The sequence below is a fragment of the Euleptes europaea genome, chromosome 5, assembly GCF_029931775.1.
Source record: "Euleptes europaea isolate rEulEur1 chromosome 5, rEulEur1.hap1, whole genome shotgun sequence".
Lineage (NCBI taxonomy): Eukaryota > Metazoa > Chordata > Lepidosauria > Squamata > Sphaerodactylidae > Euleptes > Euleptes europaea.
Window position 1 is genome coordinate 9,966,117 of NC_079316.1, and position 13,298 is coordinate 9,979,414.

Sequence of the window (13,298 nt, forward strand, 5' to 3'; positions counted from 1 at the left end):
TGACATGTTTTAATGCACTTTCAGATCTGGCCTCTACATCCTGTTCTCCCTCCAGGACAACTGGTTGGCCACTATGTGAAACAGGATCCTGGACTAGATGGACCACTGGTCTGATCCAGAAGGGCTCTTCTCATGTTTTTTGGTATTTATAAAGAAGTGGGTTCTGAGTTCCAGGAGGATCTTTGGATCTCCAAGAAGGTTAGCACTGAGGCAGCGAGGAAAGAAAGTGAAAGGTGCTAATGTGGATACAATGAAAATCAACTAGTCTTTTCTTTGCAGGGTTCCATAGTTGTTCCAGATATACACTCAGTTCTTTATGATCCCAAGCTATGGGAGACCCCTCGTAAATTCAACCCAAATCATTTTTTGGACAAGGATGGAAAATTTGTGGATAGAGAAGAATTTTTACTCTTTGGTGCAGGTACTCACAAATGTCTAAACTTATGAATGTTAACTATGACTATTGGCTACCTTCACAGAAACTGAGAATTCCTTTCTCCCACAAGCTGCTGACTAAGGGAATAAACACTGGAGAACATGTTAAATAGCTATTACTCATTTGCCAACTTTGCTTTATTTCCTTTCTCAGGAGCCCGTGTGTGTCCGGGGAAAGTCATGGCAAAGATCGAGCTCTTCCTCTTCTTCACCAGCCTGCTGAGAGCATTCACCTTCAAGCTGCCAGAAGGAGTCAAAGAAGTCAACACGGAGCCTGTACTAGGCTTGACAATGGTTCCTCAACATTATAAGCTCTGTGCTGTTCCCCGCTACAGTGAATCATGACCCCTAACAATTAAGGTATTAAGGTAACAATTAGAGCAGCTTATTTCTTCATATCCATTTCTCCTTTATTCATTTAAATTTCATGCAATATTCTACTATAATTTGCTCAATTCACTGTTCTGGAGTTTCTATACAAATAGGGAATTCAGGCAGATCTAGCCTACTGATTGCTATCTCAGTCACTATCAGCTAAGAAATACTGTTTTTCCTAGTTTGCAGCATATGCATAAACTCTGTCTAGAATTCTGGCACTGTATGTAGTTATAAAGTTGCTCATTGTATCTGCAGGCCACTGTACCTGATTGTTGAATAAACTCTTGAAAAACATCTTCTCGGCTTGTGGTGTATCGTTAAAAGTGGTGAAGTGGATGGCAAAAAGAGATGTCGGAAATTTACCTGTTGAGAAGAATCAGCTGTGGACTTTCTTGGGGAACATCTATCTGTAATTACGACACGCCACACTGTGGAAGAAAACAGTAGCCTAGTTCAGGGGTGTCGAAGGTACGGCCAGTGGGCCGGATTCAGTCCTTTGAAGGCTGTGATCCGGCCCGCCGAGCTGAGCCAGCCCCCATTCCCCCCTTTGGGCTACAGTTTTTTGCCTCTGCAGAGGAAGAAGCCTCCAGAATGATTACACTTACAGTCCTTTTCCGCCAGAGTTGAGGTTCTGTTTGTGTGGAAGGGGAGGGGCCAAACTTTGCTTATGGGGCAGAGGGAGAAAGTCACAGTTATTAAAAGAAGCCTGTCCTAAAAGCTGGGAGAAGAATAAAGAAAAGCGCCTGGGCTGCCCTCCTTCCTTCCCTGCTGTGAGGGTTCCCAACCTCCCTGTGCAAACTCCATAAAATCACTTGCTCAGACTGTCATGCAGAAACAAGGAACTTTATTGGAAGCTTCAGGTAGTACAGGCCTTACACTGGTAAAGTTGCAAGTGCTTACAGTTTCACAAAGACAGAATTATAACCCCTACAGGGAAGCAGATGTCAAACGTATGTTATGGGAATCTACGAGATAATTGTGCATGGTACAAAACATCAAAGAACTCAGGGAGCTTGTTAGTACTATCTGCCCACCAAGGCCATAGCTGGTGGAAGGGAGTCAGTGAGAGCAAGGGAGGGACGTGGGAAGAGGGAAGAGACATTCCAACCTGGGGCCTGTCAGACTCCGCCCCTGAACCAAGGAAAGGCAAGAGGCCTGGACTGCTTTTACGAGTCCAGGGAGGGGGGGGGGAAACATACAAGGCAAAGGCCTTACCCAAGGCAAAGGCGTACAGACCCTCACACCTGCCTGCTGGAAAGCCTTCCGGATGATCAGCTGTTTAGTAGTTTGCCTGCTGGGCAGGATATCGGGGCTGAGCCACTTGCAAGCTCCCAAGTCCACATGGGTAAGGTACTGCAGCTTGCTAGACTAGAGGAAGTTTGTGCTGGTGTCCCCCACCCCCTGCTTGTTTGGGACAGCGATCTGAGCGCTGCTTGCAGATTCCCAAGCCCATGTGGGTAGGATACTTGTACTGGCTGCAGAACAGCTTGTTAGACTAGCGAAGTTTGTGCTGGTTTCCCTATAGCAAGGAGGGGTAGAGAGTAAGGGGAGAAGGATTCTTCTCTCTAACTATACTCATAGGAAAACACTGGCCATAACCTCCTGACCTCCTCAACCAATCACCGGACAGTATCCATGGAACTTTCCAGGGTGACAGTGAGTTCCCCCTCCCAAACCAGATTCACAGCTGAACTGTGCAAGATAATTAACAGGCCTGAGCAGATGGCCTTGATGAGAAACCGCCAGGGGGCGGGAGCGGGCTAACGCCTACTGAGAATCCGGGAACAGTGAACTTAGCTGGAACTAACTGGAAAATGCCTTTAAGATGGTTTCTCTCTTGACAGCCAGACAGAGCCAAATTCAAGTCCATCCCATTGCATTTTTGCTGTCCCCTGAGAAAGATGGCAGAGATGCTCCCGAGAGGATGCTAACCCTCCTGGCTGACTGGAAACCCTTTCTACCGACTCCGGACAGGAAAAGGGGCGCCTGTGTCTCCAGAGAGACGCCGGCAAAACTCCCCTCGGGCACTGAGTGGACAGGGTGGGGGTGGGGAGGAGAACCCCCCCAACGGCCACGTCAGCTGTCGCCCCGTTTGAAAACGCCCCTCTCTTGGCTCCTCCCACATGCAGGCTTCTAAAACAGAGCCAGGCAAGCATGAAGCCCCCAGGGTTGAAACAAAACAGAGCGTTGCTTTTTCTTCTTCAGCTCAAACAGAATCTGAACCATTAATTGAACAATTAATTGAAACTGAAATATACTGCAATACTTACTGTCCTATCAAACCAAAACTAATTTTACCCCTTTAACAGCATAACACACATCATTTACAACTTAGCATATACAATTTGCAATGTTTGACATATGGGGGAGGGGGAAATTAGATGCTGCCCCACAAACTCGGGCTGGTCTCCTGTTTGTGAAATCCAGTGCATGTGATGAAGTCTACTGTTGTCTATCCCTCCCCAAATTCTGCCCTCCTGAGGCTCCGCCCCAAAAACCTCCCACCGGTAGCAAAGTGGGACCTGGCAACTAGGGTTGCCAACCTCCAGGTGGTGGGAGAACGAAATAGACACCACTGTACAAGTAAATTGTCTTCGCTCCTGTACTGATTTCCAAACCTCCAGGTGGTGGCTGGAGATCTCCTGCTATTACAACTGATCTCCAGGAGACAGAGATCAGTTCCCCTGGAGAAAATGGCCGCTTTGGCAACTGGACTCTATGGCATTGAAGTCCCTCCCCTCCTCAAACCCTGCCTTCCTCATGCTCCACCCCAGAAACCTCCCGCTTGTGGCTGTGAGGGTTCCTGACCTCTCTGTGCAAATTCCATAAAGTCACTTGTTCAGTCAGACATGTAGAAACAAGGTTTCTTTATTGGAAGCTTCAGAAGATACAGTCCGCACGCAGATAAAAGTTGCAAGTAAGCCAGACTTCTCTACTACAGAATTATATCCCCTACAGGGAAGCAAAAGGTCACACCTATGTTATGGGAAGCTACAAGATAGATGGGTACGGTGCAGACATCAATCGTCCCCAGGGAGCTAGTTAGGGTTATCTACTTTCCAAGGCCGGAATTGGCAAGAGGGAGTGAACCAAAGCACAGCCGGGGAAACACAGCAGGGGAGGCACTCGTGAGACATACCAGCCAGGGCTTGACAGATATGGCACCTGAACTCAGGGAAGGCCAAATGGTCTGAACTGCTTTTACGAGTCCAGAGGGAGGGGGGAATTGGGACACAACAGCACACAAGGACATACAGACCCTCACATTCTGCCCCCCTTAAGGCCCTCCTCCCCCGAGTCCGGGCGGATGAGGCCGGTCTGGATAAGCAGAGTGAAATTCTCGAACCAAACGAGGGGCGGCCACGTGGGGAGCTGCCACCCACTCATCCTGAGCGGAGCCCAGGAGTTTCCAACGAACTAAATAGAACAACTTTCCCTTTTTCAGTTTAGAATCCAACACCTTAGAGACTTCCAAATGCGTTTCCCCCCCCCCACAACAATAGGAATCTCAGGCTTAGGAAGAGGATGGAACTGAGGAGCAGAAACGTACGGTTTCAGCAAACTGATGTGGAACACAGGGTGTACTCCTCAAAGAGATTTAGGGAGTTCCAATTCCACAGTAACGTCATTGATCACCCGGGTGATGGGGAAAGGACCTACGTACTTGTCACTCAGCTTTTTACAAGGTCGAAGGGAGCGTAGGTTCTTGGTGGAAAGGTATACCTGTTCCCCCACCTTGAGTTCCCACCCCGGAGACCGATGTTTATCAGCTTGATCTTTGTATTTGCGTTTGGCCCTTTCTAGATTTTCCTGCAACCAGGGCCAAGTGGTTTGCACTACCTGCACCCAGTCCTGAACCTCCTGCACCCCCTCGAGTTCGGGGGTGATGTTAGGGGAGCCAAAGGGCCCAAAGTCTTTCCCATAGACCACACGGAAAGGACTGAAACCTGTGGAAGAATGGGGGGCATTATTGTATGCATATTCAGCAAAAGGTAACAAATCCACCCAATCGTCCTGGTGGTAATTGACATAACACCTCAAATAGCATTCTACCACAGCATTGACATGCTCGGTTTGACCATCCGTTTGGGGGTAGTAAGCTGAAGAAAGCCCCTGCTCCTCCACCCCCATTACTTTTAGGAAGGCTCTCCAGAATTTGGCTACAAACTGGGTTCCCCTGTCGGAGAGGACCTTCCTCGGGATCGAATGGTGTTTTACCACGTGATTAACAAACAGTCTAGCCAGCTTCTGAGCCGAAGGTAGCCCCGCACAAGGAACGAAGTGCACCTGTTTGGAAAATAAGTCAGTTATTACCCACAACACAGTTTTTCCCCGACTGGGGGGCAAGTCGGTAATAAAGTCCATAGCAATCACTTCCCAGGGCATGGTTGGGGTTTCAAGCGGTTTCAAGAGTCCAGGAGTTTTCCCCATCCGTCTTTTGGCAGTGGCGCAGGTGGGGCAGCTGCGCACATACATCTCCACATCAGTTCTCATGCCGGGCCACCAAAACTGCCGCCGCAATAGATGCAATGTCTTGACAAACCCAAAATGTCCCGCAAGTTTGGCCCCGTGAACCAATCCCAGGACCTCCTTCCGGAGTGTCTCCGGAACATAGATTTTACCCCCCTGCGCCCACAAGGAGTCCTGTTGGGTGAGCTGCGCGGGGAGGGTTTGCTGCTCTGCTTCCTTTAGAGAAGCGTCTCGGAGCCGCTGCAGAAAAGCCTCCGGAATCCCTTTGGGGGGAGGGACTTGTTGACGGTGAGATTGGGAGCGGGTGGTCACTGCGAGTCCCGAGGCTTCTCCCCTCTGCTCAGGAGTGAATAGGGAATCTACCGGTCGATCGAAATCGTTGCGGTACTGGGGAAGTCTAGAGAGAGCATCCGCTAACGCATTGTCTTTCCCTGGTACATGTTTCAGAACGAAGCGGAACTTAGCAAAAAACTGAGCCCAACGAATCTGTTTCGCGTTGAGTTTTCTAGCCCCTTTCAGAGCCTCAAGGTTCTTGTGATCGGTGCAAACCTCAAACGGGGATTCTGCCCCTTCCAGAAAATGTCTCCAAATGGTGAGGGCATGTTTGACAGCAGCTGCCTCCTTCTCCCAAATGGCCCAGTTAATCTCCGACTGGGAAAACTTTTTAGAGAAGTAGGCACACGGTTTCAATTGGCCGTTCTCGTCCCGTTGTAAGAGAGGCCCCCCCCCATGGCAACATCAGAAGCATCTACTTGGACTACGAAAGGCTTATTACAATCGGGGTGGGCAAGAACGGGCTCGGACGAGAAAAGCAGCTTGAGAGTATCGAAAGCCTGCTGGCAGTCTGAAGTCCATTGCAATCTAGCTGAAGGCAGAGCGGCGTTCGCTCCCTTCCCTTTAGTGCGCAGGAGCGAGGTGAGAGGGAGCGCTACCTGGGCAAAATTAGGAATAAAGTTTCGGTAGAAGTTGGCAAAGCCTAAAAATTGTTGCAAATGTCTACGAGTGGTGGGGGGTTCCCAATCCATTACCGCCCGAACCTTTTCAGGATCCATTTCCAAGCCTTGATGAGAAATTACATAGCCCAGGAAGGTGATGGAGGGTTGGTGGAAATCACATTTGGAAACCTTGGCAAACAGTTTGTGCTCGCGCAGCCGCTGCAGCACTTCGCGCACCAGTTGAACATGCTCTTCCATGGTTTCAGAATAAATGAGGGTGTCGTCCAAAAATACCACCACCCCTCGAAACAATAGATCATGTAGGACTTCATTAATTAATTGCATAAACACACTCGGAGCCCCCGAAAGTCCGAACGGCATCACTAAATACTCAAACATTCCAAAACAACAAGAAAATGCAGTCTTTGGTTCGTCCCCTTCTCGTATGCGTACTCGGTGGTAAGCCTCCACCAAATCCAATTTGGTGAAGATTCGGCCCTCCTTCAATTGCGCGAGAAGGTCTGGAATGAGAGGGAGGGGGTATGCGTTAGACTGAGTGACCACATTCAGTCTAAGGAAATCAATACAGAGTCTTAAATCCCCCGTTTTCTTCTTGACAAAGAATGCGGGAGCGGAGTAAGGAGCCTTGGATGGGCGGATAAAGCCCCGCGCCAGATTGGTGTCCAAATATTCGCGTAACACAGCTTTTTCATTTGGACTCATGGGGTACACCTTCCCTTTGGACAATTTGCCATCACCCACTATCTCGATAGCACAGTCCGTTTCTCAGTGGGGGGGCAATTTGTCGCATTCCCGCACATCAAATACATCGGCGAACTGGGAATACTCGTTGGGAAGCTGGGGTGGAGCAGTCCAGGGAGAGGGGGCCCCCACGAGGGCGGCTGCTGGAGCACTAAGCACCCTATCTTTATCATGGAGTTCGCATGGGTTGCGAGGGAAGGAGAGCGTCCGCTTCACCCAGTCTATAGAGGGATTGTGCCCCAGCAACCAGTTCATTCCTAACACTACGGGTGCGACTATGGGAGCAATGGTAAAATAAAGGCGCTCCCAATGTTCTCCTACGGACATGATGACTGCTGCTGTGCGGTGGGTTACGGGTCCCTTTTTAAAGTCACTGCCATTCATCTGGGAAAAGCGGATGGGTTCGGGTAGCCGCTTCCGCCTAACTTGCAGCAACTTGGCTGCCTCTTCACTCATCATGGTACGGGCACAACCCGAATCCACCAGGGCCGTGAATTCTAAGGTAGGACCCCCTTTTGGTAGCGAAAGTTTGACTTTAACATACACATTGTCTTCCTGAGCGCTTACCATTAGTGGAGCTCCTTGCACAACGTTCGGCGCGGTCTGCTGAGGAGCCCCCTTTACAGCAGACCGGCGGCTTTTTTTGCTGGCAGGTCCCAGTCCTCCTCCTCGCTGGAGGAAGTGGTTGTGGTATTTGTAATCCGTGACTCCGATGAGTCGAATGCTTCCCTTGTAATCCGTGGCCCCGATGGGTCGGTGGTGTCCGAGGCTACGACCTCGGAACGGGCGTGCAGGGCTGAGGGCGCGCTGCATCGGCTCGGAGGTGGTGCGCCGCTCCGGCGGCGAGGTTGCCCCTCGAGAGAGGGCTTCTCAAGTTCGGTTGTGGTCGGGCGAGTCGGTCCCGGGCGTCCGGTTCGAGAAGGGCATTGTGAAGCAAAGTGTCCTTTTCCCCCGCAAACGAGACAGACCCCGCTTTCAAAACGCCTGCGGCGTTCGGCCATGGAAGGTCCACTCCCCGAGGGGGTTCGGGGATCCCTCGGGCCACCGGGTCTGTCTCCACGGGGCTTGGTCTCTCCTCCGGTGCGTTGCCGGGACAGAAGTAGCAGTTGCTTACGGTTTTCTATATCGGTGGCGTGGCGAATCCAGCCCTCAACATCGGGGGGGTTGCCCTGCATGAAAGCCCAGTGTTGCAAGTCCGGGTTCAACCCCTCCCGGAAACACTGCACCCTGGTAGTTTCTCTCCAGTCCAAAACCCGACTCGAGAGCGACTGGAACTCACTTGCGTACTGCGTAACAGTCTTAGTCCCTTGGCGCAGTTGTTGCAGGGCCACCTTTGCTCGCTCGCCCAAATGCGGGTCCTCAAACCGGTGTCGAAGAGCAATCATGAAGTCATCAAGACTTCGCAAAACCGGGGAGCGAAGCTCATACTGCTGTACCATCCAGGCGGCCGCTTCCCCTTGTAGGAGAGAAGCGACATATTGGACCCGGGAGTCTTCCGAAGTAAAAGTCTGGTTCTGCTCACGCATAAACACGTCCACTTGTACCATGAAAAACGTTAGTTGGTCACTCGCCCCGTCATACATGATTTTCAAATCTCTACGGGCCGGTGGAGCGGGGCGAATGGGAGGTGTCGGGGGCACGGGCGCCGGAGGCTCACCGTCCGGTGGGGCCGCTGGTGGAGGCTGGACCTTCATCGCATCCATGGCTCCGGCCATCTCCAGCATCACTGCTTGCATAGTATCCATCCGCTCCAGCAATTCCTGACGCTCGGACTGCCAGCGCCCCCGCTCCTCATCCATCTGATGAAGCAACACGGCTTCCTTTCGGGCGGGATCGTCCTCGAACCCCAACCCGTGCATCACAGTCCGTCTTGACTGTTTGTTGCTCTTCGGAAGCGACCAACGCTTGGGGGTTTGCAACCACCTCTCCAAGCGAGTTTGCTTGGGTCTTGTTCCCAGACCTAATTTGGAATCGGGTTCACTGGGCGTCTTCCCAGGCGACTTCCCATCCGTAGGGGGTTTCGTGGGTACAGCATCGTCCTTCTTGTCGTCGTCACTCGGTTTGTTGTTGGGTTCCCCGTTGCCTGCCATGGCTGTCCTAGGAACGGTCCAGGAGCAGGTCAACGCGGCAAGGACTTGCAACTTAATGTGAGGGTTCCTGACCTCTCTGTGCAAATTCCATAAAGTCACTTGTTCAGTCAGACATGTAGAAACAAGGTTTCTTTATTGGAAGCTTCAGAAGATACAGTCCGCACGCAGATAAAAGTTGCAAGTAAGCCAGACTTCTCTACTACAGAATTATATCCCCTACAGGGAAGCAAAAGGTCACACCTATGTTATGGGAAGCTACAAGATAGATGGGTACGGTGCAGACATCAATCGTCCCCAGGGAGCTAGTTAGGGTTATCTACTTTCCAAGGCCGGAATTGGCAAGAGGGAGTGAACCAAAGCACAGCCGGGGAAACACAGCAGGGGAGGCACTCGTGAGACATACCAGCCAGGGCTTGACAGATATGGCGCCTGAACTCAGGGAAGGCCAAATGGTCTGAACTGCTTTTACGAGTCCAGAGGGAGGGGGGAATTGGGACACAACAGCACACAAGGACATACAGACCCTCACAGTGGCGAAGACGGACCTGGCAACCCTAGCGATCCAGTTTTATTGCATTGTACATTGTATGCAGTATATTGTTTTTGCCGTTGTCTTGTATAACTCTGTAATCTGCCTTGAGTCTCTATGAGAAATGTGGACAAGAAAATAAATAAATTAAGTATGGAAAGAAGGAACAAAATCCTAGAACTTTAACTGCACTGATTTTATATTTAAAAGTGGGAGAGGGGAGATATTTATACCCAAAATGTATTCTGGGGCACTATGAAGTCACCGCTGACCAAACATTAACAGCGGACAAAGGCTTGATTGCTCTTTGATTAGTTTGCGGGTTTGAGTGAGAAAAGAAAGAAGGGGAGACAGATCGGAAATAATGTCTGGGTATGTCTGTTTAAAGGGTATATCAGAGGAATGTCCAGGAACAGAGGACTAGAAGGGTTGGATAGGGAAGCGGATGTTTTGTTGTCAACTCACAAACTGTCCCCCAGGAAATTCTATGTTGCGAAATGGAAAACGTTTTCAGTTTGGGCTCTGGGAAAAGGTTTTGTTCTGTATTGATGGTCACTATCTGCAGCATCCGCGATCAGACTGGCGTACAAAAGAGTTCAGGTCTATTCCACCAGGGCACAGGCTGCTTCCGCTGCCTTCTCGAATTGACCTAAGAGGCACCTGCAGGGCAGAAGCCATGAATATGTAAAACAGAGCTGCACTTACCTGTAACTGTTGTTCATCGAATTGGCTTCTGTGCAGTTACACATCCCTCCCTCCTTTCCCCGCTGTGGGACTCCGACGGTTACAATACGTCGGATTCACCACGGCACAGAGAGGAGACCTGAGAGAAGCGTGCTCCCTCCCCCTCAGGTCATATGGTCATTTGGGCAGGAAAATTGCTACACTGGCCTGAGAGGAGGAGGAGGAGCACTCTCAGGAGCTGATCTTTCTAGAAGCTAGCAAAATCTTTCTCCATGGCTGGCCTGCACATGCACTGTCACATGTGTGCATGCACAAAAGCCAACTCGATGAACAACACTTACAAGTAAGTGAGTTCAACACCCCTGCTTTAGGCAGCTGACTAGCAGTGCCACAGTTGCAAGAGGCCCTCAGGACTGTTCTGTTCATCTCAGAATCTCTTAGAAGAGCTGCCAGAAATTACCATTTCTGCTTGTTAAGGCTTCTTGCGCATGTGTCTTTAATAAGTGGACAGTATAAAAAGATGATAAAGAGAGAAGCTACAACACTTCTTGAGGGGGGGAAAAGAACAAGCCAGCAAACAAAGTGCATTCAACCCAACAGAGGCCTTAGAAGGATACCAAGAAGGACCATAATGTGGATAAGGGCGATATTGGTAGCTGTGCTGGTGTGTCTCCTGATTCTACACTTTCTGAAACTGCTTCAGGCATACAAGAAGTACCCTCCTGGGCCTTCTATGCTCGAGATTGCTCTACGCATAGTGCGGTCTGGATTCAGATTCCATCCCGATCTTCTCGCTGAGGTACTTCTTTCTAAATAGTTGATCTGCTGAACAAGACAATGAGCAAACAGAGCTCTGCAGTCTATGGCTCAGGGGCCAAATGTGGCTCAGTACAGAAATATGGCTCTTTTCAGAAAAAAAATGAAACCTTTAAGTTAAGGTACATTGAAGGGCAATGGGGTTCTAGAATAATCAGCATGTGAAGGAAATGTCAGGTTACGATGTCTATGGGACTGAACAGCTTCTTAGAGATGCTGTACAGAAAAGGAAATGACAGAACAATCTAAGTGTAAACCATTAACAGTTTTATGCCAGTGGCATAAAAGAGTGGTCCTGTGTATATTTATTCGTTATTTTGAGACCCCATACGTGCCACATCCTAATGAAGGACTCAAATCAACCAGTGTTTTGGGTTACAGAAACTTTATAGATTATTAATGAACATGTCCATGATGTGATGTTAAAGCTATATGCATTCATTTATGCAAATAGAATTTCTTATATTTGTTGTTGATCTCTGGTTCTGAATTTTTACGTCCGTCTCTTTAATTGTAAAAGCTTTCCAACCTCTGGATTGAGATAACAAAACCAAATGGAAATATCGAGAGATTTCTTTGTATCCCTCTTTAAAAAAAAAAGATTTTTTATTATTTTTAATAATATCAAAACAATATGTATTATATTGATTTAAAAAGATATAAACATTACTAATGTAATCAATACCAAAAAAAAGAGAAAAAATATTTTTTACTTACCCACCATTCTCCTCTATCCGTTTATACTCTTAGTACTTCCCTTTGCATATATTTTCTAATTTAAATCATTCTTTATCCTGGGATTATATCATATACTTCAACGTTTAAAAACTAATAATAACACGCTTATATAAACCTGTACATTCAAATTAATTCAAATCCTTGGATATTTGCTAAGTTAAATTCATTTCCACAGTACATTCTCCATGCCTCCCATTCCCCCACAAATCCCCCGTTGTCCTTTTGATTTATTAATGCTGTCAATTTAGCCATTTCTGCTAGTTCCATCATTTTATTTATCCAGTCCATCTTGTCCGGTACTTCAGGCATTTTCCATTTTGCTGCATACACCAATCTTGCTGCTGTGGTGGCTTATACTAAAAAAGATCTGAGTTATTATAGTATCTGGTACAATACTTAGCAACATCATTTCCGGTGTTTTAGGGATGTTATGCTGTAAAATCAATCTAAGTTCGTTAAAGATCATACCCCAAAAGTTTTTTGCTTTTTCACATGTCCACCAAATATGGTGGAAGGAACCAACTTCACTTTGACATTTCCAACATTTTGACAACATAGTTCCATACATTTTGCTAATTTTTTTGGAGTCAAATACCATCTGTATATCATCTTATAAATGTTTTCCCTTAATGATTGTGAAAGCAAAAGCTTCATATCCTTAGACCACAACTTTTCCCATCTATTCAATGGTATATTATGCCCTAATGTCTGTGCCCATGTTATCAACGTAGGTTTAATTCGATCTTGTTCTGTATAAATCATCAATAGTATTTTATACATCTTGGAAATTAAATGGTCTCTTTGTATCCCTCTTTACCAAGGTTCCAGTAAAAGACACAATCTCATTGATTAACCAGATTTTTCCAGAAGATATAACAGCCTTATTTCACCATTGTTTGACAACAAGTTATTTCCTATGGGATAAAGAATTTTATGAACAGATTGATGGAGTAGCTATGGGAAGTCCACTCAGTCCAGTAATAGCAAACTTTTACATGGAATATTTTGAAAAGACAGCATTAGAATCGGCACCTTACAAACCTACAGTCTGGTTCAGGTTCGTAGATGATACATTTACTATTTGGAGCCATGGTAAAGAAAAATTAATGGACTTTCTAAACCATCTTAATAATATCCATCCAAACATTCAGTTTACCATGGAAAAGGAAATTGAGGGTAAACTCCCATTTCTTGATACCCTTGTCATCCGTAAAACAAACTTTCAGTTAGGTCACAAGGTCTATCGGAAACCAACTCACACAGATCGCTACTTACACAAAAACTCCAACCACCACCCCCGACAGAAAAGAGGAATAATCAAAACATTAATGGACGGTGCAAGACGGATCTGTGAACCACAGTTTCTCAAGGAAGAAATAAGTCATCTAAATCATGCACTGCTAGCAAACGGCTATTCCAGAAATGAAATCAGAAGGGCCATTAAACCAAACAAAAATCAGA

The 13,298-nt window shown here is 47.7% G+C and overlaps 1 protein-coding gene across 1 annotated transcript in view; it reads left to right on the plus strand.

Moving 5' to 3' along the window:
* Nucleotides 1-780, plus strand: part of LOC130477899 (cytochrome P450 2J2-like) — a 36,870-nt gene extending 36,090 nt beyond the window's left edge. The window contains exons 8-9 of the mRNA XM_056849980.1: nucleotides 280-421; nucleotides 590-780. Coding sequence (XP_056705958.1) covers nucleotides 280-421; nucleotides 590-780 — 333 coding nt within the window. The remainder of the gene's footprint in view (nucleotides 1-279; nucleotides 422-589) is intronic.
* The last annotated feature ends 12,518 nt before the right edge of the window (nucleotides 781-13,298 follow it).